Here is a 23,254-nt window from a genome sequence, read left to right as displayed (position 1 = left end):
AACATAACACATAAACTAACTTTGAGCCTTGGGAACATGCACACAGCGATCTCACTTTTTTGACAATAACAAAAGAATGATGTCCATGTTCCAAAATAAATTGTCATATGATATTTCACAGGTCCAAATAATAGAAACAATCCACCTTGTAAATAAATGTTACAGCACAAGCTCATCGCACATGAGCCGCAACAAACTTGCTATACATTTGTCTTGCTCCTAAAGTACCATTGTGCCTATTAAAAAAAGTACCATTGTGTAACCCCTAAAATAACTTAAGTAAATAAGCTATTTAAGTTCCTTGGTGTTCGCAAAAGGATAAACAGACACTTTCTACAAATGCATTAGATGCAAGAAAGGCAAGGCAAAAAATATTCCTAGATGTCTACTGCTCAGATACGGTGTTGCAGTGAGAATCAGAACACATTAAGTACACCCCAATGTTCGACACAAGTATACAATTAAGTTATGAAGCATGATCTTTGTCGTCTGCAATGAGAGGATATGACCAAAAGAACAGCTGTTTGTGCTAACCACTAAAGCTTGCTCCAGTAGACACAAACTATGCTACCAATCTCTGATGGGCAGGGTAGCTCAACCTTAGAGGTCAAAGAAATCTGATGCATGACTAATCCATAGGTCCCATAATCTAATCAACAAATATGAATACCAATTCAAAGAAACAGTTTCGTATGGGTGACGCATCACATGATGTCTAACTTTTGAAAGGTGAATGTACAAGACAACCCTCATCATTCACCATATAAATAGTTTATGCTTGGATACTAGTTACCCCGACTCATAGTGCGCTAGCTAGCCCTACAGATCAATGGATCCTTTGTACCTATCTCAGATCATACCGGATGTGTTGGATCCATTTATTTCAACCATTTCACTCAGAGTAACCTACAACAGCAGGCTACTTCTGGCAGGAGCAGCGCTTAAACCATCTGCAGTTGTAAGCAAGCCACAGGTTGATGTTGGTGGCAATGACATGAGGGTTTCCTACACACTGGTAAGCTAGGTGGTTTTAAGATATAGCTATCAAAGGGAACAATATATGTCAATCCTATTGTTTCTTTTATAACTAATATTACAATCTCTATTGGTAGGATTTTTTAAAAGCTCTTTTGGGAGAAATTTCTAGTCTATTCTATTAAGTTTTATGAAGAATACTTACTAGCAAAATACAACCTACCTGCATGACAACCCGTTTACCTTCACCTAAAAAAGGTATTGGTGGATCCAGATGCCCCAAGCCCAAGTGACCCATCGCTGAGGGAGTACTTGCACTGGTAAACCAATCACAACATATTGCAGCTATGACCAATTATGGCAAATTACACCATTCTTTTTTTGACCCATGCATTTGACTTTTGATATATATATATATATATATACATATATTTTTAGTCTGCTCTCGTTATTTATGATGCAACTGTACTTTTTGTAGGATGGTAACAGATATCCCTGAAACAACTTCCATCAGCTTTGGTATGATGTGTTTATATAGCAAAGGGATGTTTGATGTGGTTTTCTTTTTTAGTTAATTTTGTCACTGTGCAGGTTATGTTCCGCAAAGGCTCAAACATGTTATTACCACTAAATCATACTAGGATATCAAGGAATAAAAACTGAATGTTACACAAGCTGTCAGGTGACACTAATGCATATACAACTTTTATAACAAGCTTGATTCCCTCAAAGACACAACTAGGGGCCACTAATTATAGATCACAATCACATAACAAGGCCTTAATTTTGTTTAAATGAGTAACAAAGATACTAGGTGCATTTAAACTGTTTTAAAAACAGTTCCTCTTAATGGTACACAAGAGCTCAGAATCTGATAAAAGTTTATAGTGGCAAGTATCCATGTTAATGAAGCTAAATATATCAGAAAGAATTTTACAACGGGTCATTCTTTGATGACCAACAATACATAGAATGGGGGCTTATAATATATTGGAATGCCTAAGGATTTGTATTTCGCTACATGGAACATAAAGTTTTACTCGAGTTGCACACTTTTTACTTGCAGTGAGTGCATCAGTAAAAAATCATTATAATTTTACGCAAAGTCTGGTACCATTTAACTTCAGTAAAATCTCAACAGATTATTCTTGTATGCTTTTTATCGGAGTTGTAAAATAAGCTACTCAAACACTTACAATAGTGTCATGCTACCGCATTTACTTCTCTCACATGCCAAGTGGTTTCATTTTATTTGTGGTATTTAGAGGATTTTTGTATTTGTAATATGCGATTTTGCTTCTAACTACCATACACTGGAGTAAAAGGTTGCCCTATATATTGGAACAAAAATTTGCTCCTATGGCTTAAACACATATTTCTATATCTATAAGAGCTGTATTTGTCTATATCAAAAGAGGCAACTGCACCATATATGGAAATATGGATGAGTCAACCTACATTTGAAGAGAATAAACTGTCTTATGCTTATAGTCGAGAACTTCATAAATCCAAAGTGCCCGAATGACCCTGCAGGCGAAGAGTTAATATTATATGAGAAGCCAGAGCCAAGATCAGGCATCCATCGGATGGTATTTGTGCTGTTCCGCCAACTTGGCAGGCGGACAGTCTTTGCACCGGAAAAACGACATAACTTCAACTGCAGAATTTTTGCACGCCAACACCACCTCAACATCGTGGCTGCCACATACTTCAACTGTCAAAGGGAGGCAGGATGGGGTGGAAGAAAGTTTGCGCCTGAAGGCCCTTAAGAGAAGTACTAGCAAATATAGCCATCACAAATTATGTGCTTATATATACAGAACGCACTGTACTATCTCTATATGCAGCACTATATATTTAGAGTGCATCTCTAAATGTGATGATAATGTGGCATACACATTAAGAGTTGATCAGAGCTTGTCTATGACATAACTCAGTTATCAGTACAACAGATAATTAATAAGACAAATATTATCTGGGAAGAACCCAAGATATATATGTATATATGTAACTTTTACAGTAGGAATAACTCAAAACTTAAATTTTAGGCATCGCTTTGCATTTGGGCAAGCTTTATTATTGAACAAACTCACCTCAAACTTAACTTATGGCAGAAGCACCAACGGGAGGAGATTAATCACTTCCTCTCAAGGTGGCAGATCTCCACCAATTCCCATGACTCCAAGCTTTTGTCCTCGGTATCCGTCCTATACAGCGCAAGCTCGGAGATCTCAAACTGCAATCCACAAATCTCCTTGTCTATCTCCTCTACCTTCTTCCTTGCTACCTCCTTCTCCTCATCTGTCAGGTCTCCATATAAGAGGCTGACGTGTGGCATATATGCTGCAATGAAGCAGATCATGAATCATCAATCCATCACCAACCTGAGAACTTTAGTAGACAAAAAAAATTTTCTGCTAGATGCTAACTTACGGGTTGATCTCTCGTACCCAAAGTGGCCACAGCAATGATCGCTCGCTTCCACCACCTGAGAAAAATTCAGATAATATGATGCACACTGTACAGACATTTGATCCGAGCTACGCCAACAAAAATGTTCGAAACTAAACGATGGCACCGACATGATCGATCACACCTCTGAATCCATTAAGCTCTCGAGTCGCACTCCTAAAACTAGGAAAAAGCTTAGGAGGAGAAGGGGAAGGCTGCCTAGTGGGTAGTAGGGGTACCTCGGGGGTGGGCTCGAGGAGGAGGTAGATGCACTGGTAGAAGAAGTCACCGCGGGCGACGCCGACCACACGGGCGGTGTAGGGCCGGACGCCGGCGGCGGCGGCGCGGAGCGCCTCTACGGCGGCGGATCGGCGGAGGCGGATGGCCCCGACGACGGTGGCGTGCGGCTCGAACGCCGGCCCGCCGTGCGCGGCGCGGAGGCCGGCCATGACGCCGCGGAGCCGCGCGCGGACGGGCTCGGGCGGGAGCGCCCACACGGAGTACACCTCCTTCGGCGACTGGTCGCCGGCGTCCATGTGGAGCCGCGCGGTCGTGCCGGTGAGTCGGAGGCGGCGAGCGGCGCCGGAGAGAGGAAGCTGGGGGGGAATATACTTTTGCCGACGAGAAGCATCGCGTCGCGGGAGATGAACGGATTAATTGGACGCCTCGCCTCCGGAGTTGCATCCTAGGATGAGACACTGACAGGTGGGGCCCAGATCGAGACACGGATACGAGGGCCCACATTCAGTGACTAGTACTAAACTCGTACTGTAATTACGAATTTTTGTGTGCCGCCGTCGATAATAAGTTTAGAATTTGACTAAGAACCAGCGCAGTCTAGATCTAAATCTAGAGTTAGTACACTAAGCAACAATATAATGTTAGAAATTAGGACTAATCTAAATCTAGAGTTAGTACACTAAGCAACAATGTAGTACAGTATAATTTTAGAGATTAGGACTAACCACACGTGATGTGACTCAACAACGTCAAATCTAGTCGTAATAAAAACAAGTAGGCACATTCATGTTTTGATAAGCACACATGGCAACTTGTAGCTAAATTTACATAAAAAATGACAAAATCACCAGGTAAATGGTGCCAGCAAAACATGGATAGACAAGTCACACTTTTGGTTACTGACTTGTCGATTGATCTCATCGGATAAATATGATAACAAGCAGAAATATGAAATGCTCTCAGTTGTTCAAACTGTACTCAGTAGTCAGTAGCCCCTCCATATGTGATATATTTCATGTCCAAAGCCTTAATAAACAAGTACAAATCACATGCATTTAGCTACCCATTTGTCCTAGTTTATTGAGTAAAATTCTCATCAAGATTGAATATCCTACTAAAAATTTTTCACAAGTGCTACCTCGGAATTCTAGCTCCCACATCAACACTACATTATGCAAGAACATAAAGTGAAATACTATCATCTAATGCTTATCATCTTTGGGGGTAACATCTTTCTTTGCAGCCTGGGACTCCAGCTCCTTAGGTGCAGCCCGCTCAGCAGGTCTGCAGAAATGAAAGAAGATACAGCAGAAGGCGGAGATCAGATGTGTTGCATTGACTTACATTTACCAGAGCTTTTCAACGAAGCCCAAAATAACGTGTCGATAAAAATGTAATGGCTAAACAAAATGCATCACAAAGTCAAACCCACAAATGCCTGAACACCATTATGAGATAGTGCACACATGGAACCATGGAAGAGTTGCAGATCCCAACTGCTGCTAATGTTACCCTAGCACATAAGCTTTTCTATTTTAACCAGACTCTAGCACATAAGCTTTTCTATTTTAACCAGACTCTAGCACATAAGCTTAGTAAACTGATTTCTTCTCATATTCAAAGAGCAAAATCTGATTTCAGCAATGATATATATAAAATGCTACAAGAGAAATCAGTCAGTTAAGCCTTTATGCCAGGAAGGTAGGAAATACCCAAACCCAATAGCATTATAAAAAAACAGATAAGAGCTAAAAAGACCAAGACATGAAGTTAATGGGCTACTCAACTACTGTTGGCATTATCAACAATGACATGGTCTTATAATATCCAAAAGTTGAGGAGCATATGGCAACACACGAAATCAAAATCTGGCTAGCTTGGATGAAGTTGATTAGTTGATCTAGAATCCATCGTAACTAACCAAATATACAGTAAAGCCACAAAGCAATTTATGCACCCTTGACAAAGCCATAAATGATATAACAAAACACTCCAATGGGTAGAACCGTGTGAAAGAAAAAAAAAGCTAGTGAGCTATCCACTCTTCACAAAGGAACTTGAAACAGAAAATAGATTAGCATCTGAAAGACAAAGTATAAAACTGTGAAAGTTTACTAAGTTGAAAATAAGAATTATGAGTTAACCCCATGTGCTGGTATTTTAGCTCCAACAGGTATGATTGACGAAATGTGAAACATGGAAAAACATGGAGTGAAAGAGCCCACAACTTTACAGTGTGACATAGAGAGATACAAATTGCAAGCCAAGATGTCGACATGTCGAGTTAAGAACCTTACAGCTGTGAATCTAGGACATTCAATCTACAAGAGAAATGTGCAGCATAAGTAGAGGTCTTATCCACTGGTGCAGAAATTGATTGTAGCCACAGAGTTGACAATTGAGCATGTAGAATAAGCAGCACGTCACTTGACAACCACATAACAAGATTCTACATACTGTATAGGAAATCAGAACATATCACTTCTTGCGCGGCATTGGCACCTCATGATACTTCTTTAGACAGGCAGGTTGATTCTCATTCGATTCCATGTTATCCATACACAATATGCTACCGCAGATGACCACACATGTACTGGATTGGGGATTCATAGGAAGCACAAACTAGAAAGGAGTACTAATTATCAAGTTTGATCCCTCTAGTTCATTGGAATTACCTCAACAGGATTGGAGTAGAACTCTACTAACTCTACTTCAGCAATTTGCATAACTACAAAAAAAAGGGCCAGCAAGAATTCAAATACAGTCGAACCTGGGTATCAAATTAGCCGCAACCTTAGCAAAAGGGCACGGGAGATCATGAGCTACGACAGATAGTTAGCGGCGAGAGCAGATAAGCTAGGAGGAGACAGAGTTAAACAGCCGTACTTGGTGGCGGCTGCGTACCACACATGTCACCGGATTGAGGATTCATAGGAAGCGCAAACTGGAAAAGAGTACTAACTATCAACTGGATTGGGGATTCATAGGAAGCGGAAACTGGAAAAGAGTACTAATTATCAAGTCCGATCCCTCTAGTTCACTGGAATTACCTCAACATGATTGCACTAGAATTGTACTAACTCTACTTTAGCAATTTCGTTAACTACAAAAATAAAAAATCAGCCATCAGCAATTCAAATACAGTCGAACTTGGGCATCAAATTAGACGCGCAGTTAGCAAAAGGAGGCTGGAGATCATGAGCTAAGACATGTAGTTAGAGGCGAGAGCAGACAAAGCTGGGAGGAGGCGGAGGTAAATGGCCGTACTTGGCGGCGGCGGCGGACTCCTCCTCGAGCCACTTGCGGATGTGGCGGACGTTGCGGCGGAAGATGGACGCCGACTGCTTCACGTCGCTCCGCAGCAGCAGCACCGCCGTGCCCACGCCCACCACCGTCAGGATGAAGTTGGTCAGCGCCATCGCTCTCCGATCCCCCGCCTCCGATCGCCTCGCCTCCTCTCCAAAACCCTAGCGCCGCCGGCAACGGAAGCCCAAATCCGATCCGCGATTCGGACACGGCGGCGCGCTATCGGAGGCCTCGCGTGCTGAGAGCGAGGGCATATGGGCCTTATGGGCCTCGGTGTTGCAGGCTTAAATTGGTTGCCGGGCTGGGCGGCCCATTCCTCTCCTCTGCTCTAAATTAGCTTCTGCTCTTCCTATCTCAAACAAAAAAAAATGGACAAATTGACAGACATAAAATGGGCAAATTGATGTTCAAAACAAAAAGGGAAATTAAAAAATTGAATGATTTGGATTTGATTATAGCGTCAACAATGTGAAATTTTATGTAAATTTAATAAGATTTCATGCAAGTGAGAATAAGTGAAACCGAAGGATACAAAGATCTATTATATACTAAAAATCCATTAAACTTTCTATAAAACGCTCTTGAACCGGCACGTGGAGATCCTAAAAACGCTCCTAAATTGCTACATGACACTTAATAAATTAAATAAGTCCTAGAAGTTCTAAGAAAAAAAATAAAACATCCACCATCGATTTTTAAAGATTTCGTGCAAGTAAGATCCAGTGAAACTGAAGGGAAAATGCTGTAGTAAATTTTGCAAAAATACAGATATTTTTATCAAATTATCACAAAACCATATGATACACGGTCTTGCTAGTTTTATGATTGGTACAAGTATACATAGTTTTGCGAAATTTACTCAGAAAGTTTCAAGGAGAAGGCTCGGTTGCATGCTTCTGCTGTCGGTGTTGCCTGTCTGTACTTGCAGATATTCTCTGCCCTTTGCCGATAACGGCAGCCGTATCCCTTTGATCGTGAGCCATCCATGGATCCGGACGTCAATCCAGCGAAATCTTGGCCTTTTGCTACCTGGTGAGGTGATGAGGTGATCAAACCTCTCTCTGCTGGATACAATGCAACACTCGCAGAGTCGCAGTGCCCACTATCCTGGCCTTTCGAGACGTCGATAGGTTGCTCTCTGCTGCCTTCCTTGTCGGAGAGGAGGACGAGATGAGCAGCGGCAGCAGCAGCGATGCACCGGCGGCGAGCATGACCGCCGCCGCGCCTGCGGCCGTGGTCGTGGAGGAGGATCCTCCTGCGGCTGCGGCTGCCACCTTCAGCGAGGAGCAAGAGAAGCTCGTTGCTGAGCGCGTGGAATGCCATGAAGGGGGAGCCCGCGGCCGACATCGCGCTCAAGTTCTTCCTCAGGTTGTTGCTGACAAAATCATGTATTGATCTGATGAGTTTTGGCAAAAAAAATAAATAAATTGATACTTACAGTTCTTTCTTTCAAAAAAAAAAATCGATATAGCTTGCATAGTGCATATACTATAGCTACTGGTGAGTTTTGTTTTTAGCTTCTTGTGTTGGTTCCTTGATTGGTAGTTCACCAAACAAAAAAAAAACGAGAGTTGGAAAAAGAGATGTCCCTCCAACAAATAAATTTTAAGAAGAAATTGTGAACATATTTTCTTGTGTTGATTCCTTGATTGGTAGTTAAAAAAAACAAGATTTGGAGGGAGAGACATCCCTCCAAACAATTTTTAAGAATAAATTTGTGAGCGTGTTAAGAATTAAACATGGGACCTCAAGATTGAAACCACACACCCGTTGTCATTGCACTATCAAGTACATATCTGATTGGTAGTTCAATGGATGCATCATAGCAGAAGAACTTGGCAATTACCATTGTCTTACTAGTAACAGTAAGTCAGAAATCATGAATTATTCCACAGAATAAATCCTGAATCATTCCAATATACTATTAGCATACAGAACACAGGCAAATATATGGGAATGGGAGTATGGGACGGAGTTTAACACTGATTGATCTGTACTAGAAGCTGTCAAAGTTCCATCAATCAGGCAGTGAGATACGGTCATATATATGGGCCACCATGCATATGCGTTCATCATGTAGCATGGAATACTACGTAATGATCTTGCAATATAAATAAAGAACTAAAGAAAGAAAGAAAGAAAGACAACCTGATGCGATCTTCCAAGGCGTCCCCAGCCTAAAAAGCTAATGGACGGCTAGTCGCGTGCGGTCTCTCCCGCGCGACTGAACACGTGTCGCGCGCGGAGAGGGCAGCCGACGGCGCGCCGTGACTGAGGAGCGATTTTTCTGTTTTTTTTTCTTCCTCTTCTGTTTTTCTGTTTTTTTTCGTTTCTCTTCCCTTTTTTTTTTGTTTATTTCGTTTCTCTTCCGTCTTTTTTTTTGTTTTTTTCGTTTCTCTTCCGTTTTTGGTTTCCCCCCCTTTTTTTTAAGATGTACGTGTTATAAAGTTTGTATTCATGTCTATACCAAGTTTGTATTCATACATATACAAACTTTGTATTCATATTTTTTTCTCTTGGTTTTTAATATGTACGTATACAAAGTTTGTATACATATATGCAAAGTTTGTATACACGTATACAAAGTTTATATACGTGTATGTAAAGTTTGTATGCGCGTATGCAAAGTTTATACACGTGTATATAAAGTTTGTATATGTGTATATTTTGTATACATCAATTTTTGGTACACATAAAATTATATATACACGTATGTATATACTTTGTATACATATACATAAAATTTATATTATTAATACAAAATTTATACGTACGTATACAATAATATAAAGTTTATATGTATGTATACAAAGTATATACATATATATATATATATATATATATATAGTAGCAGTAGCAGTAGTAGTGTATGAGTTGTAGTAGTAGTGGATCTAGTGGTCGCGCGCCCGTGCGACCGCGCGCGACTAATCGAGCATTAGGGGCGCCCCAATGTATCGAGAGAATCATCCAGATAGCTTAGTTTTTCCAGATCAGATGTCTCTCTTGCCTGCACACGCGTTCAAAGAGCCACAGCTAATTAAAAATAATCAAAATGAGGTTCTAAGCTTCTTCACACGCTGGACAGCCACCCTGCTAGCTGCCTATATAAACTAAACCAAATGCATCCCAATGTAGATGATCACACCAAATTAACAAAAAGGAACACATTGATCGAGAAATGGGGTTCAGCGAGACGCAGGAAGAGCTTGTCCTTCGCTCATGGCAATCGATGAAGAAGGACTCTGAATCCATTGCTCTCAAGTTCTTCCTCAGGTGAACTTCCATCTTCACTATCGGTCAGGATGATTCAGCTGACTCCATGGGTTCAACTTCTGTCAGTATCGCTACCTGTTAATTACGTGTTCTTAATCACTATATGCAATGCACCAATATGATAATCGTCCATGTCTCATGTCTGTACCCATTTACGTCGTGATTGTGAGACGCCATGAACAGAGTTGCATTGCATCGCATTTCTGAAGTATCTGAACCTGCATTTTCTTTCTCTCTCTCTCTCTCTCTCTCTCTCCCATTGTCAGGATCTTCGAGATCGCGCCGGCGGCGAAGCAGATGTTCTCGTTCCTGCGTGACTCCGGCGACGACGTGCCCCTCGAGAACCACCCGAAGGTCAAGGCCCATGCCGTCACCGTCTTCGTCATGGCAAGCAAAAACACACACTCTCTCCCATTTCCACTCTCTGCATATCCTCATCTCACTATAACCATGGCTGCAATGCAATGCTCCGGCTTCAGGCATGCGAGTCGGCGACACAGCTGAGGAAGACGGGTGACGTGAAGGTGAGGGAGGCGACACTGAGGAGGCTGGGCGCGACGCACGTCAAAGCCGGCGTCGCCGACGCGTACTTCGAGGTACACCAGAAACTATATATCAAGATTCGCATAGTAGCCAAAATTTGAATTTTCAATATTAAATTTGGTGTTGATTTTAGGGTTTTCTCGTTGAAATTTATTTTTCAGCTTTTGCTTTTAAATCGTTAAGAATACGTATATAAAAGTTTTCTTTATAAATTATTTTTAGTTTGTAAATATGCTGTTTGGTTTATTCCTTTAAAAAAGCCAAGCGATTGGGCCGGTAGATTGCATAGGTTAATTTCATGAAGTACATTGCGATGAACTTATGCTGCAGATATGGGGGAACAAAAATGCAGGTGGTGAAGACGGCGTTGCTGGACACCATCAAGGACGCGGTGCCGGAGATGTGGTCGCCGGAGATGAAGGGGGCGTGGGAGGAGGCGTACGATCAGCTGGCTGCTGCCATCAAGGAGGAGATGAAGAAGGCTGCCTAATTCAGTTGCTATTATGTGTGTCTGTCTGCCTCGCTAAACCTTGCCTAATAAGGGTCTAGTTTGCATAACTGAACTGTCCTTGCTGTGCAGTTACCTCTGCATCTGTGTAATTAACTTTGTTTTGTCAATCATCCTGGACGAATGAAATATCTGCTAGTACACCGTTGCACCTTCAGAACTTGCTGCTTCAGGACTGACGCCTCCTTTAAAATGGAGGAAATTTGAAAAATTTTGGAGAAAAATGAATAAAGAAGAACATATAGTAGATCTCTTGTGAATTTTTTCCCTTCGGAACCTGAACAAGATCCTCCAACCAAAACTAGAGAGAAATAAGTTCACTAACATATGGGACCGTGGATGGTAGATCCCACATATCAATTATCATGTCGTGGGACAGTTGCGTAGGATCCTCCTGAATTTTTTAAAATTTTGTGAACCTTTTAATTTTAATATTAAAAATAAATTCTTCTAAAACTTATTTTTAAGATGTGAATCTTTTAGTCATGCAAACCAAACTAACGTAGCAAAATAATATTGTCACGCTGGTCTCGTTGGCATGACAGTGTTATTTGGCCACATTACCCTCGTTGGCGTGACAGTGTTATTTGGTCACGTCGCTTTCGCTAGTGTAACAGGATAAAACTGTCACGGCCACCGTAGGTGGCGTGTTAGTACTGTTTTGCCGCGTTAGGTGGGCTGGCATAAAAGGTTCGAATTTTAGAAATAAATTTTGAAATGGTTTATTTTTAAAATTTAAAATTAAAAGGCTCCAAAAAATGAAAAAAAATCCTCTACCATAAGTCCACGACAACAGATTTTGTACATGCTTGTTATTTTCCTTGATTTACTTATCGTTTTCTTCATCAGTTCTTTTATGTCTACACCCTCCATCATTAAAAAAATTATTTTTCACCCATCCAACACATAAATACAAACAAAAAATGATCAGATTCTCAAATCCCAATACAATTATTTATCTATTATTGATATATTTATTTCTTACTTCTACACACTTTCATACAGTGATTATAAAAAATAAATCTACTTATGAACAAACAGGAGGAGTAAGATGAATTTATTTTGAAACGGACCGAGATCAAATAATTGGCATGTCCCTATCTCCAATTGATTACTACACGCTGGTCACGATTCACGAATTAAAAAGGTATAATCTCAAACCGATGCGTCATTTGCATATCTCAGATAATTATCTCGTCTCACTTTGCCACCAACAACTTTCTCCTTCCTCCTCACATCTCGCGTCGCGTGAGACGCACTCCTCACGCACGGGAGCAGCAGCGATGGGTTCTCCTCCTCCCCATCGCCTGCTCCTCCTCCTCGCGGTCGCCGCCGTGCTCCACCGCTCGGCGGCGGCGGCGGAGGGGGTCATCCGGCTGCCGAGGGGGAGGGCGTGTGCGGCGCCGACGGACCCCGCGGCGTACGACCGGCCGGTGATCGGCATCGTGTCGCACCCGGGGGACGGCGCGGGCGGGAGGGTCAGCAACGGCACGGCCGCCTCCTACATCGCCGCCTCCTACGTCAAGTTCGTCGAGTCCGCCGGGGCGCGCGTCGTCCCGCTCATCTACAACGAGCCCGAGGAGCGCCTCCTCGAGGTCCGTGAGACTCCCTCCCTTCCCCCCTTTCTCCCGTTCTTCGTTCCGCTTCCAAATGTGTGCGCGTGGAGTCGTGCTATGTTCGTCAATTCGTCATTGTCTAGAAAATTCTTCGTGATGTGTTCGCCACTACATTGCATTCCCCTGCGTTTTGAAGAATTGGTGCTAATCCATTCAAATGGGAAACAAACAGGTGTAGTGATCCTCTCTAAGCAACTGCCAAAGTATATTTTAAGTTTATCAGTGTTAATTATTTTATACCATTCCATAGATTATTCCAAATTGTCGAGGAGGCAAAACTCTTAAGGCTTGTGTCTCGTAAAATGCTATCTGACTGCTCACTATCATTAGTCTCGCTCCTTGTGTTGAGCTGGATGCTGAACCAGCCGGATTGTTTTTTAGTTTCTTGTGGTTTTTCTTCAGCCTATCAGGTCGTAGTTGGTTGGAAACCTCATTGAGCATGGATTGATATGTGGATGCCTGAACTGTCAATATCAAATGTGAATTTAGCTGAATTGTTTAAATACTTGGTTATGCCAATTATTTAGGACGAACCTTTGGAATCATTTGGGTACTTCAGATCTGTCTGGAATAGTTGGCCTGTCATGTTTTAGGTTACCATACATCTTTGCTTATCTTTTGCAAACACATCATCTCCTGAAATAGGCCAATTGTGAAGTACTTGGTGGCCCTGCTTACATGCTACTTATGTTTTCTTTTTTCATGAAATAACTTCCTCATGGTTTTGCTTGTGCATTTTCTACAACAGAAACTGAGTTTGGTTAACGGTGTTCTGTTTACTGGTGGTTCGGTGAAGAGTGGCCCATATTTTGAGACCATAAAGAAAGTGTTTCAGGTACCTTTTGAGCATCACGTTCTGATTCATAGCTGATGCATTCTTCTCTTCTATTCTTGTTATTTGTACTATAACATATCCCATCTGAGTGCCGCAACACAACTTCATTACATCTACCTTATTTATCCTAACCCACACATAATGGAAGGACTAATTGTAGTTTTCGTTGTTTTGTTCTCTTTTAGTATGTCTTGGACAAGAATGATGCAGGGATTCCATTTCCACTTTTTGCACAGTGTCTTGGTTTTGAGCTTGTAAGCATGATTGTCAGCAAGGTAATTTCACTCCTTTTCGGACTCTACACAACAAAGAGGGGGCGAGGGGACTCTGGATTGTTTATAGCCTTACTAGGTTAAATAGATGTCTTGTTGAGGGAAATGGTCAGTTAGATGTTACAGAAAGAATCTTTTCTAATGCCTTGTGTAAAGAAGTGAATCGATGACTACAGTATTATTTTCCTGAAGAGGCCAAGTATACTTGTTTCTCATCCCGCTTTTTTGCCAATAACCAGCAAATAATATTTCTTATTGCTATGACATTAGGACAATAATATCTTGGAGTCATTCAGTGCCACAAATCAAGCATCTACTCTTCAATTTCCCAATTACTCTTCACTTGAGGGATCAGTATTTGAAAGGTATGTGTTGAATGCTAATGCAACCTTTCTTGTTATTTTTTGATGGGCACTTGGAGATTTCATACTTTATTTTGTCCCATCTTATATAGGTTAGTAATTTCTTTTTCACAAGATAAATTGCAACTGAGTGTAATATATATAGGCCATTTTGGTGTTCTCTGTCCATGTTATTGCTTTGGCTAATCTGTAATTATAATAGTGGAATTAAGTATTGAACATTATCTAAATTCACAGATTTGATCCTGATCTCATCAAGAAACTAAGCACCAGTTGTCTTGTGATGCAAAACCACAAAGTGAGTAAAATCCTGCATTCTATTTTCAATTTTTTTTTAAATCAACTCCCTGTGAAATCTTAAACATGATATATATCATGGGTGGTTATTCAGAATAACTCTTTCTATGTAGAATAATCATCCTTACTCTCTAGTTTGTTAATTTTCCTAACATGGTTTATTTTCTCAACTGGTCAAAGTATGGTATATCACCCAAGACATTGCGAGAGAATGTTGCCTTATCAAGTTTCTTCAAGATTCTGACAACCTCACCTGATGAAAATGGCGAGGTACAAAATGTAGTCGTTTTTTATTTTATCTCCTGCATGAAGAATATATTAATGAAGGTCCTTTTGTCTCTCAAGTAAATTTATAGTTATCTTTTCTTTCCTTATCCTGCCACTTAAATAGTCTGTATTTATCTAATCTGATTCTGTGGTGGTATTAAGTGGTATAAAAGGACAACTGTCATCTAGATCTCCAGTGTTCTGATCTCGTTGAAGGATCACCAGTTCCTTTAAGGTACAACAAACTAATTTCCTTTCATTTGGAAAATCAGGTCTATGTCTCAACCGTGCAAGCAAACAAATATCCTATCACATGCACTCAGTGGCATCCTGAGGTATGCTGACCATAGTGCTACTGGTTATGCTTGAAGTTTGAATATTTATCTGCTACCCAGTTGACAGGATAAGCCCATTTTGCAATCATACTTATCACTATTTGACATTTGTGGAACTATTTTTAGTCTCTTGTGCTGGAATGGTGGGTACCCAGAGTAGTGAAGCCACCTACCAAGTTTGGGTCTTACTCTGTTTTAAACTTGAAGTGTATGGCATTTTTGAATCACTGTTTTATATTTTAACTTGTTCCATCTCCAAAATATACAACATTTCTAAAGATTATGCATTAATGTGCTACTCAATATTTCCTTTTATAAATGTTCTCCTCTGTAATTTATCTGATTCTCAGCACTTGGGTAAATGATGCCTTTTTACCATGATAAGTTTGTTTGCATACTGCAGAAAGCTATTTTTGAGTTTGGTAAACAAATGATTCCACACAGCGAGGAGGCAGTACAAGTGACACAAAATTTTGCCAACTATTTTATCAGGTCTGTGATTAAGGCGCTCACTTTATTCATTAAGTTGGCATTACTCCATGACTGCATCCTACTGTCCTTGATATTTTTGGTCATGCATATCATTCTGTGATGAAAAGTTGAAAACATACTTGCGTTGGTGGCACATTACATGTCCAAATTATTCTATGGAATTAAATCTAAGACGATGATGGGCCATTAACCTTTCATGTCAGTATCTCTCCTTTTAATGATAATTTTAATCTTTTACTGGCACTTCCCGATTATGCGTAATCACAGTAGCTGTTCAGTTTGTAGCATTCGTGCACAGCGTTTTTATATTTCAAAACAATTGTAAGCCATGCTCCCCACAAGCAACCACAGTTTTCGCTATGAAGCAAAACCCAAAACCGATTGAGGTACAGCATGAGCATGAGTGCATGACACACTCACACACCCTTTATGGGTTGGCTGCAGACCAAATAATCCCAGGTCATTTCAATCGTTCCTTGTTTATAGCTTCTGTTGCAACAAGCCTGAAACATACCAGTAAATTGCAATGCTTCTGTTGCACCATGCTCCTTCCAGTGCATGCTATCCATATGCAAGTGCTAAATTTGCAATTCCACTGCAGTAAATCATGTTCATCGCATTCTCACCCTGTCGCTCTGACTTGAAACAGCCAAGCCCGCAAGTCCCAGAACAGACCTCCCGCAGACAAGGTGTTGGACAACCTGATTTACAACTACAGCCCTACGTTTATTGGGAAAAAATCGTGAGTCTCTTGTCACTTCCTGCTACGCTGTCTGCTATCCGTTCATTATTCCTCTGATCAAATGAACACATTTAAATGCAATGTAGGAAATCGTTCGACGTGGTCTACATCTTCTCCTAATGGCCAACCTGATCATTGAAAGTCTTCGCTATTGTATTCTACATGGAGTGCTTCACTGTGTATGAGTATATATGTGTCCATTGTCTACCATTGTGCTGCATTGCCGTTGCCGCTGTAATTTATCAGACGAATCAAGAGCGGATTTCGCTCCCTGCTTTGGAAGGAGGTCCCAGCTGTTTGATCCGCGGTCACATTATTCGTTTCGGACCCTTGGAAATTAAACAGCAAATATAGTTGTTGGCCCAACTGAGCCCGCTTTTCATATGGACACTAATGCCCAATTAGGCCCGTTAAAATTTGGTTCGTGATCTAGTAAACCCGTGAACTAAAAAGTAAACCCAAGTAACTTTGCTGGTATCCTATCTCTATCTCTTCTCTTCTCTCTACTCTTATAAAAATTGAAGATGTTTTTGCTGGTACTTTGGTACGTCATCTGTGTATGAGTCGGTTTTTAAATTCGTTCGCTTTTGGAAATACATATATGTATTTGAGTCGGGTTTTAAGTTCGTTTGTTTTTCGATATACAAGAGTAGTCGTATAAGAAATCTCTTTATAAAAGAGATAATCCAAGAAATACCATTGACAATCGTTCTAATTACATGCTAACATGAGATTATCATACCTAATTGCAGCTCATGATTTTTTAGAAAAAATATATATCCAAGCGAATTTTCACAGTGAATTTCACCTAAACTAAACCATATAACAATAATAAAATTAAAATAGACTTTACCCATTGCAACGCACGGGCATTTTTTCTAGTATCTATAAAGTTCATCCCCTTAGTATAGTTAATGCTAATTCTCTCTTCTCTCATAGAGCCACGTTATCTCAATTGTTTTTAGTTTTTGGATGATTTATCAAGGGTATAAATTGCATCTCTTCACATTACCTCAATTATTTTTAGCCTTTCGATGATTCATCAAGGGTGTAAATTGCATATCATCCCTCCAAAAGCCACATCATACAACCCAATCATTTATAACCTTTGGATAATTGATAAAGGTACAAAAATATATAAACACGTGAAAGAAAAATCATATAGTAGATAAGAAAGAAAATTTTAGAACTCATATCACACAATTCTCCTGCAGCAACGTACATGGTATCCATCTAGTATAGCTAAACGTGGGGTATCTTCGTTCAATAAGCTTGCCTTCTAGTTCTACCCCTGACTTAGTGTCATCCACTCAATCAAAAAGAAATGCAGGTTGCCGTCAAAGGACCAAAAGAGAAACGAAAGCAAGATACAACTACAAGTGGCAGAAATGAGGATAAAAAGCGGAGATGATCACAGAAAGAACTTAAGCAGGGAAACATTTTGAGGAAAGACAGAACAGAGGAACTGCAATTGAACAAACTGAAACTGAAAAGGCACCTTTAACTGACCGAAGACCGATTACACTGACTGAAAACCACTACCTTTAAGAGGTTGGGTTTAACTAAGCTAAGAGGACACGACATGATAGAAACTGAAGATAGTTTGGGTCTTGCCCAGGATACTAAGGCTTGAAGAGCCAAAGCTAGAAACTGAAGACTCTGGTGCAATGAACCCGCCGGCCTCCAATCCATAAGCTTGTTGGTATTCAGCTTAATTCGTCGTCCTAAGGAAACTGGAACTCATCATCCTGAAGAGGAAAAGGAGATTCTAAATCAATGTGCATCATCAAGAATTAACAAAAACCCACAGTTCCTAAATCTACTTACCTCGGCGCGAGTGGGACTTGTTCTGGCTTCACAGATCATCGTTCGGCTTGGACGACGGAGGGAAGTCCGTCACGACGACTCTACCAAAACTGCACACCACCACAAGCAAGCAAAATTTGACATGAATTCAACATGAATAGCAAAATTTAACATGAACTTCACCGTAACTGCAGTGCAGACCACAACACGAATCAAACAAAGCAAAGCAAAATTATACCCCCTTCATAGTGAAACGTTTTATGTTTAACTAAGTTTATAGAAAAATTTAAAAACATCTACGACACTAAAATTAGTTTTATCAAATGTAACATTAAATACATATGATAATATATTTGTTTTGTGTTGAAAATGTTTTTATATTTTTCTTATAAATTCGATCATTTTTTTAAGAAAATATTAACTGAGAAAAAATCAAAACAAATTATAATATGAAATGAAATTCTCTCAGTCCTAAAATAAATACAGTTTTGCACTGTTCATATCTAACATTTGACTGTTTGTTTTATTTGAAAATTTTTATGATTGATATTTTTATTATTATTAGATGATAAAACATAAATAATACTTTATGTGTGATTAAATTTTCATAAATTTTTCATATAAAATGGACGGCCAAACGTTGAACATGGATATTTACAGTTGCACTTATTTTGAAACGGATGTAGTATTAACTTAAGACAAAAACTAATTATAATATGGAACGGAGGAAAATATTTACGGATGGTCATCGTCGAACTCGATGTGGCCGTCGAAGCCGAAGCCGCTGCCGTCCCTCGCCCTCCTGTCGGCGTCGGCGCGCATGCGGTTCAGCCGCGCCGACTCCTCGTCGGTGGCCCGGCGAACCTCGAAGTCGTCGCCGCCGCCACCGCCGGCCGACTGCGTCTTCTCCGCCCAGCTGTCGAGCCACCGCGACTCCTCCGCGTTGGCGTACCGCATACTGATCTTGATAGGTGGGCCGTCGTCGTCCGATGTACCCACCGCCATGGAGGTGGCGGTGGAGATCATCAGGTCGCCGGCGACGACGACGACGAGCAGGAGGAAGGCGAGGGAGAGGCGGTGAAACCCAGCCATTGTCTCAACCCAGCCTCACACTTGATCGATCTTGCACTAGTACTTGGACTGAAATTGTGTGGCCTGATTAGTTGCTCAAGAATTCAACAGCAGGCATGGCTGTATATATGGAGGTGAGAATCGGAGAAGAGATGGTGCAGAGGTGCCATTGCTGATTGATGAACTGCATGCTGGATGCTTGTGTGGTTCGTATAACCGTCGTCTGTCACGCAGCGCGTGCCTTCTGGCTGTACTGGTAAAACAAGCCAGGTATATTTGTTTGTGAAATGATTTTACAGTTCTTTTATATATACTAGGAGGTATACTACATTTTTTAACGTAAATTTTGGTATCTTTTGATATTTTGATATTAGGAGCAAGAAAATTTACACTAAAAGATTTGATACCTCATAAATACAGTAAAATTTTTCTTGCTTGTGTGGCCATGCCTCATGCATCAGCATTTGACTGCCTGATGTATGTATGTAAGTAGTACTAGGCAGCAGGGATGCATCAGGATTTGATTTCTGCTCAATTATCTGGTATATCAAACTATCCCTTACAAGTTGTCTGGAACACTTTTACACATTCACAAAGCAAATAATGATCATTATAATCGTAAGCGGCGGCCGGTCCGGTGCTAGCCTCCTCCTGGTCGTGTGTGTTGGCGCTGTCGGTGTGTGGGGTTGTATTTTTTTCCCTTTTTCTGGTCATGACCCTCCAAGGTTGTAATCTTGTAATTTTTTCCTGCTTTATCAATAGAACTTCGCATCGTCTCGTGCGAGTCGTTCAAAAAAAAATCATTATAATCGTAATGGGAGAATACGACTTTAATTGAAATGCATACATTTGGTTGATACACTATTGGGATAGCAGAGTAGGTTTATTTTGCAAATCGGGACTCTCTAAATCCTAAAGTAAAGTAATGAAGGCGATCGAAGAACCAACCGCTCTCAGACGAGAGATACCATTGCAGAACTGCATGCTTATTAGCCGCATGTGTGGTTTTGTACTGACCATCTCACTGCTCATGCAGTTCGTGCCTTCTAACTGTACATGTAAAAAGGATAAGTATCAGCGGTGTGAGTCGTGGGGCAAAAAGAGTGACGCGAAGGCAGACTGCAGTGTGTGTGTGGCCCTGCCTCATGCATCTGCATTGACTGCCTTTTCAAAAATAAACGAAAGAGGGAACTGCAGTTTAGGGGTATTTTCTGTTACTAAAGTTTGATATGGCCACCTTTTACCGAATCTTTTTTACTTTAAATTAAATGATTTTATGTTGTTTGTACTTTAGAGTTTGGACTACTCAACTCCCTTATCCACATCTGCTCATCTAGCTTTCCCTCCAATAAAGGTGTGGCTTATGTAAATATGCAAGAGCTAAGCTGGTGTGCTAGAAGTCATTGATAAATCATCTTTTATGTGATTAAGTCGTTCTTTTTATTCATTAAGATGGCATTACTGCGGTGCCGCATTACTTCGTATTTTCTGTTCTACCGTTCTTTTTTTTGGAACGAATTGTTAGGTTGTTTTGAAGGGATTAAGGACGAAGAAAAAAAGAACACTATAATGCACCTCATTTAGTGAGATGGTGGTTGGCAATAAAATACAAAGGATAGGGGAAACACTCTCTCCCCGCGTCGCTCTCGCGCGGGCGGCTCGGTAAACCCTAGCCGCCTGCGCCTCCGCTCCTTTCCCCTCACCTCGCCGCCGCCGGAGCTCGCCGGCGGCAAGCAGGGAAGGCGACGGCGAGGCATTTCTTCTTCATGGCGTCCCCCTCCTCGGCGCGATGTGGACGGGGCGCCATTCCCTCACCGGTGCGGTCCGAGGCGGCCACGGCAGCGAGGTGTGGGGAGGCGGCGGATCCGGCGCCCCCAAGGCTGGATCCGGCCATCCCTCACTTGGATCTGGCGCGGCGGTGGGCGGCTGTGGCTCGGCCGGCCCGGCTCGAGCGCGGAGGCGGCGGACGACTGCGGCTCGATGGCGACTCAGTGTGGCCCACCCGGGAGCGGAAGCGGCGGACGCTTGGGGCGGTAGTGGCGTGGCCGGCCCGTGCGCGGAGGCGGCAGGTGCTTGGGGCAACGGTGGCGTGGTCAGCCCGTGCGCGGACGCGGCTCGACAGCGGCCGCTCAATGCGGCAGCGACGCCCCCGCTCACCCGCTCGCCCCGGCCGGCCGGCGGCAGCCCAAGACGCAGCGACCGTGGTTCCCCGGTGCGTGAGCAGCCCTTGGGCTCGGTGGGCCGTCTTCCTCGGCAGCCAGGCCTCGGTGGCGGCTTGGCATCGGTGGCCGAGCAGCCGGGATGCCAACGCGGTGGCCAGGTGAAGTACGGCGGCCGGACAATGGGGGCGCCGGTCCGGAGCGGCAGTGCCACCGGCGGCCAGATGGCAGTGCAAAGGGAGCTGGCGGCGGTGTGTCGTCTTTCTTGTTACCAGTCAGCACCCTCGTCCTTCCTGGAGCTCATCTTCTTCTTTGCGGGAAGTTTCTAGGTTGGATTGAGGCAGCAGCTCGTCAGCGGGGGAAGCTCAGGCTGCCGAAGCAATGCCACCTAGTCCCGGATTCTCCTTCGGCCAAAACTAGCGAGGCGGCCGGCGGGTGGTGGAACGGAGGGGTCCTGCGCCAACTCTCAGGGACGGTGGTTCAATGGAGTCGGCCGACGGAGGGGCATCGGTGTGGTGTGGTGGAAGCTGTGTGCTACCATCTGTCTGTGTGGTGGTTCTGAGTTGGACGGTGATCTGCAGTCAAGGTTGTAAGGTCCCAAGCGAAAGCCTAGTCTGGTGATTCACTGGACTGGCGGCGGCTACGCCTTCGGGCGTCGTAACCTCATTGGGGCGTTGTCAAGGTTGCCCTCTCTCTTTCTTGACGAGCATCTCTAGGTGAAAACCACTTTTTAGATAGGTGATGGCGTCATTCTGGATGTCGTGACTACCGTGGTGGCGTCGTTTTTCGGAATCTCGTCTCTGTGGTGTTGCTGTAGGCCTAGCGGCGTTCGGCTACACTTAGCTGGGGTCGTTTGGTGCTAGGCTTCACCCTCAGTGGTTTGTGCTTGGGTGGTAGCGCATGGTGTGTGGCCATGCACCTCGGTGTATTGTGTTGTTTTTTCTTGTAACTTTTACTCCTTAATACATTCGGATGGCCTCTTTCGGCCTTCTCGGTGAAAATAAAATACAAAGAAATTAAACAATAGATGATTGTGGAATATGGAGTACTCTAGAAATGCTTGCCATTATGTGATGAAAAGTTGAACACATATTGCGTTGATGGCGCATCACATCTCTAAATATGTTCTTTCTGTATAATTGTGTTGGAGAAGTGGGACCCCTCAAGATCCTGGGGTACCGTGGGCCCTACTAAGACCAACAAGATCTACATCTTCAAGGTGTCAAGAAGAGAGTCAAAACCTATAAGATCTATATCTTTAAGGTGTTGAAGATGTCACTTGCAAGCATCGGCACCTCTTTTGAACCATGTCTATCGTGAACTTCTTTATCATTGACGTCTTTGAGAAGCTTGCCCAATGTAACAAGAAAATATTTACTTGGCAACGGGAGCCCCTAACATGTAGGGTGCCCTGGACACGTGGCTACCCCAAGCACAGTGGCCACGCCGGAACAAGGCTCGGGTGTCTCGACTCTCGAGGCCCTAGACAAGGGCACGAGCACACCCTCTCCACCGGGCTCTCCTGGGAAACCCGTACCCGCTGTGTTGCCAACTCTACTAAAGTCGTGTTCGATTGTGTGGGTTGGAATTTGGGAACCCTTCCCTAGGTACGCAAAATAGAACACGGGAATAGCACATGACTAATTAAGTATTAGCTAAAAAAGTTAATGCTACTTCCATCCAAAAAGAGTGTAGCTTTTTACT

General features: G+C 42.4%; 6 protein-coding genes across 6 annotated transcripts; 3 read left to right on the top strand and 3 right to left on the bottom strand.

Moving 5' to 3' along the window:
• Positions 1-685: 685 nt before the first annotated feature.
• On the top strand, positions 686-3,217 carry LOC107276171 (protein VERNALIZATION 3). The gene is made up of 4 exons (XM_015785027.3): positions 686-1,015; positions 1,234-1,295; positions 1,454-1,494; positions 2,509-3,217. The coding sequence occupies exons 1-4, from the start codon at positions 830-832 to the stop codon at positions 2,742-2,744; spliced, it is 525 nt and encodes a 174-aa protein (XP_015640513.1). The 5' UTR covers positions 686-829; the 3' UTR covers positions 2,745-3,217.
• On the bottom strand, positions 2,808-4,048 carry LOC4339332 (cyclic phosphodiesterase). The gene is made up of 3 exons (XM_015785026.3): positions 3,666-4,048; positions 3,409-3,463; positions 2,808-3,318 (listed from the first exon to the last, which is right to left on the bottom strand). The coding sequence occupies exons 1-3, from the start codon at positions 3,960-3,962 to the stop codon at positions 3,113-3,115; spliced, it is 558 nt and encodes a 185-aa protein (XP_015640512.1). The 5' UTR covers positions 3,963-4,048; the 3' UTR covers positions 2,808-3,112.
• Positions 4,049-4,629: 581 nt separating this feature from the next.
• Positions 4,630-7,164, bottom strand: LOC4339331 (uncharacterized). Its single transcript, XM_015785028.3, has 2 exons — positions 6,934-7,164; positions 4,630-4,950 (listed from the first exon to the last, which is right to left on the bottom strand). Exons 1-2 carry the CDS (start codon positions 7,083-7,085, stop codon positions 4,869-4,871), a joined length of 234 nt encoding a protein of 77 aa, XP_015640514.1. The 5' UTR covers positions 7,086-7,164; the 3' UTR covers positions 4,630-4,868.
• A 2,982-nt stretch (positions 7,165-10,146) lies between these two features.
• LOC4339330 (anaerobic nitrite reductase NSHB5-like) lies at positions 10,147-11,453 on the top strand. Its single transcript, XM_015783486.3, has 4 exons — positions 10,147-10,245; positions 10,512-10,632; positions 10,725-10,841; positions 11,141-11,453. Exons 1-4 carry the CDS (start codon positions 10,151-10,153, stop codon positions 11,276-11,278), a joined length of 471 nt encoding a protein of 156 aa, XP_015638972.1. The 5' UTR covers positions 10,147-10,150; the 3' UTR covers positions 11,279-11,453.
• A 1,058-nt stretch (positions 11,454-12,511) lies between these two features.
• Positions 12,512-16,880, top strand: LOC4339329 (gamma-glutamyl hydrolase 2). The gene is made up of 10 exons (XM_015781954.3): positions 12,512-12,891; positions 13,661-13,747; positions 13,933-14,022; positions 14,290-14,384; positions 14,619-14,679; positions 14,859-14,948; positions 15,218-15,280; positions 15,684-15,772; positions 16,422-16,514; positions 16,601-16,880. Exons 1-10 carry the CDS (start codon positions 12,580-12,582, stop codon positions 16,632-16,634), a joined length of 1,014 nt encoding a protein of 337 aa, XP_015637440.1. The 5' UTR covers positions 12,512-12,579; the 3' UTR covers positions 16,635-16,880.
• A 1,031-nt stretch (positions 16,881-17,911) lies between these two features.
• LOC4339328 (uncharacterized) lies at positions 17,912-19,814 on the bottom strand. Its single transcript, XM_015783382.3, has 3 exons — positions 19,060-19,814; positions 18,342-18,430; positions 17,912-18,262 (listed from the first exon to the last, which is right to left on the bottom strand). The coding sequence occupies exons 1-2, from the start codon at positions 19,410-19,412 to the stop codon at positions 18,370-18,372; spliced, it is 414 nt and encodes a 137-aa protein (XP_015638868.1). The 5' UTR covers positions 19,413-19,814; the 3' UTR covers positions 17,912-18,262; positions 18,342-18,369.
• Between the last annotated feature and the right edge of the window lie 3,440 nt (positions 19,815-23,254).

The sequence above is a fragment of the Oryza sativa genome, chromosome 5 (assembly GCF_034140825.1).
Source record: "Oryza sativa Japonica Group chromosome 5, ASM3414082v1".
Taxonomy (NCBI): Eukaryota; Viridiplantae; Streptophyta; class Magnoliopsida; order Poales; family Poaceae; genus Oryza; species Oryza sativa.
This window is presented reverse-complemented; position numbering and strand designations above follow the sequence as displayed.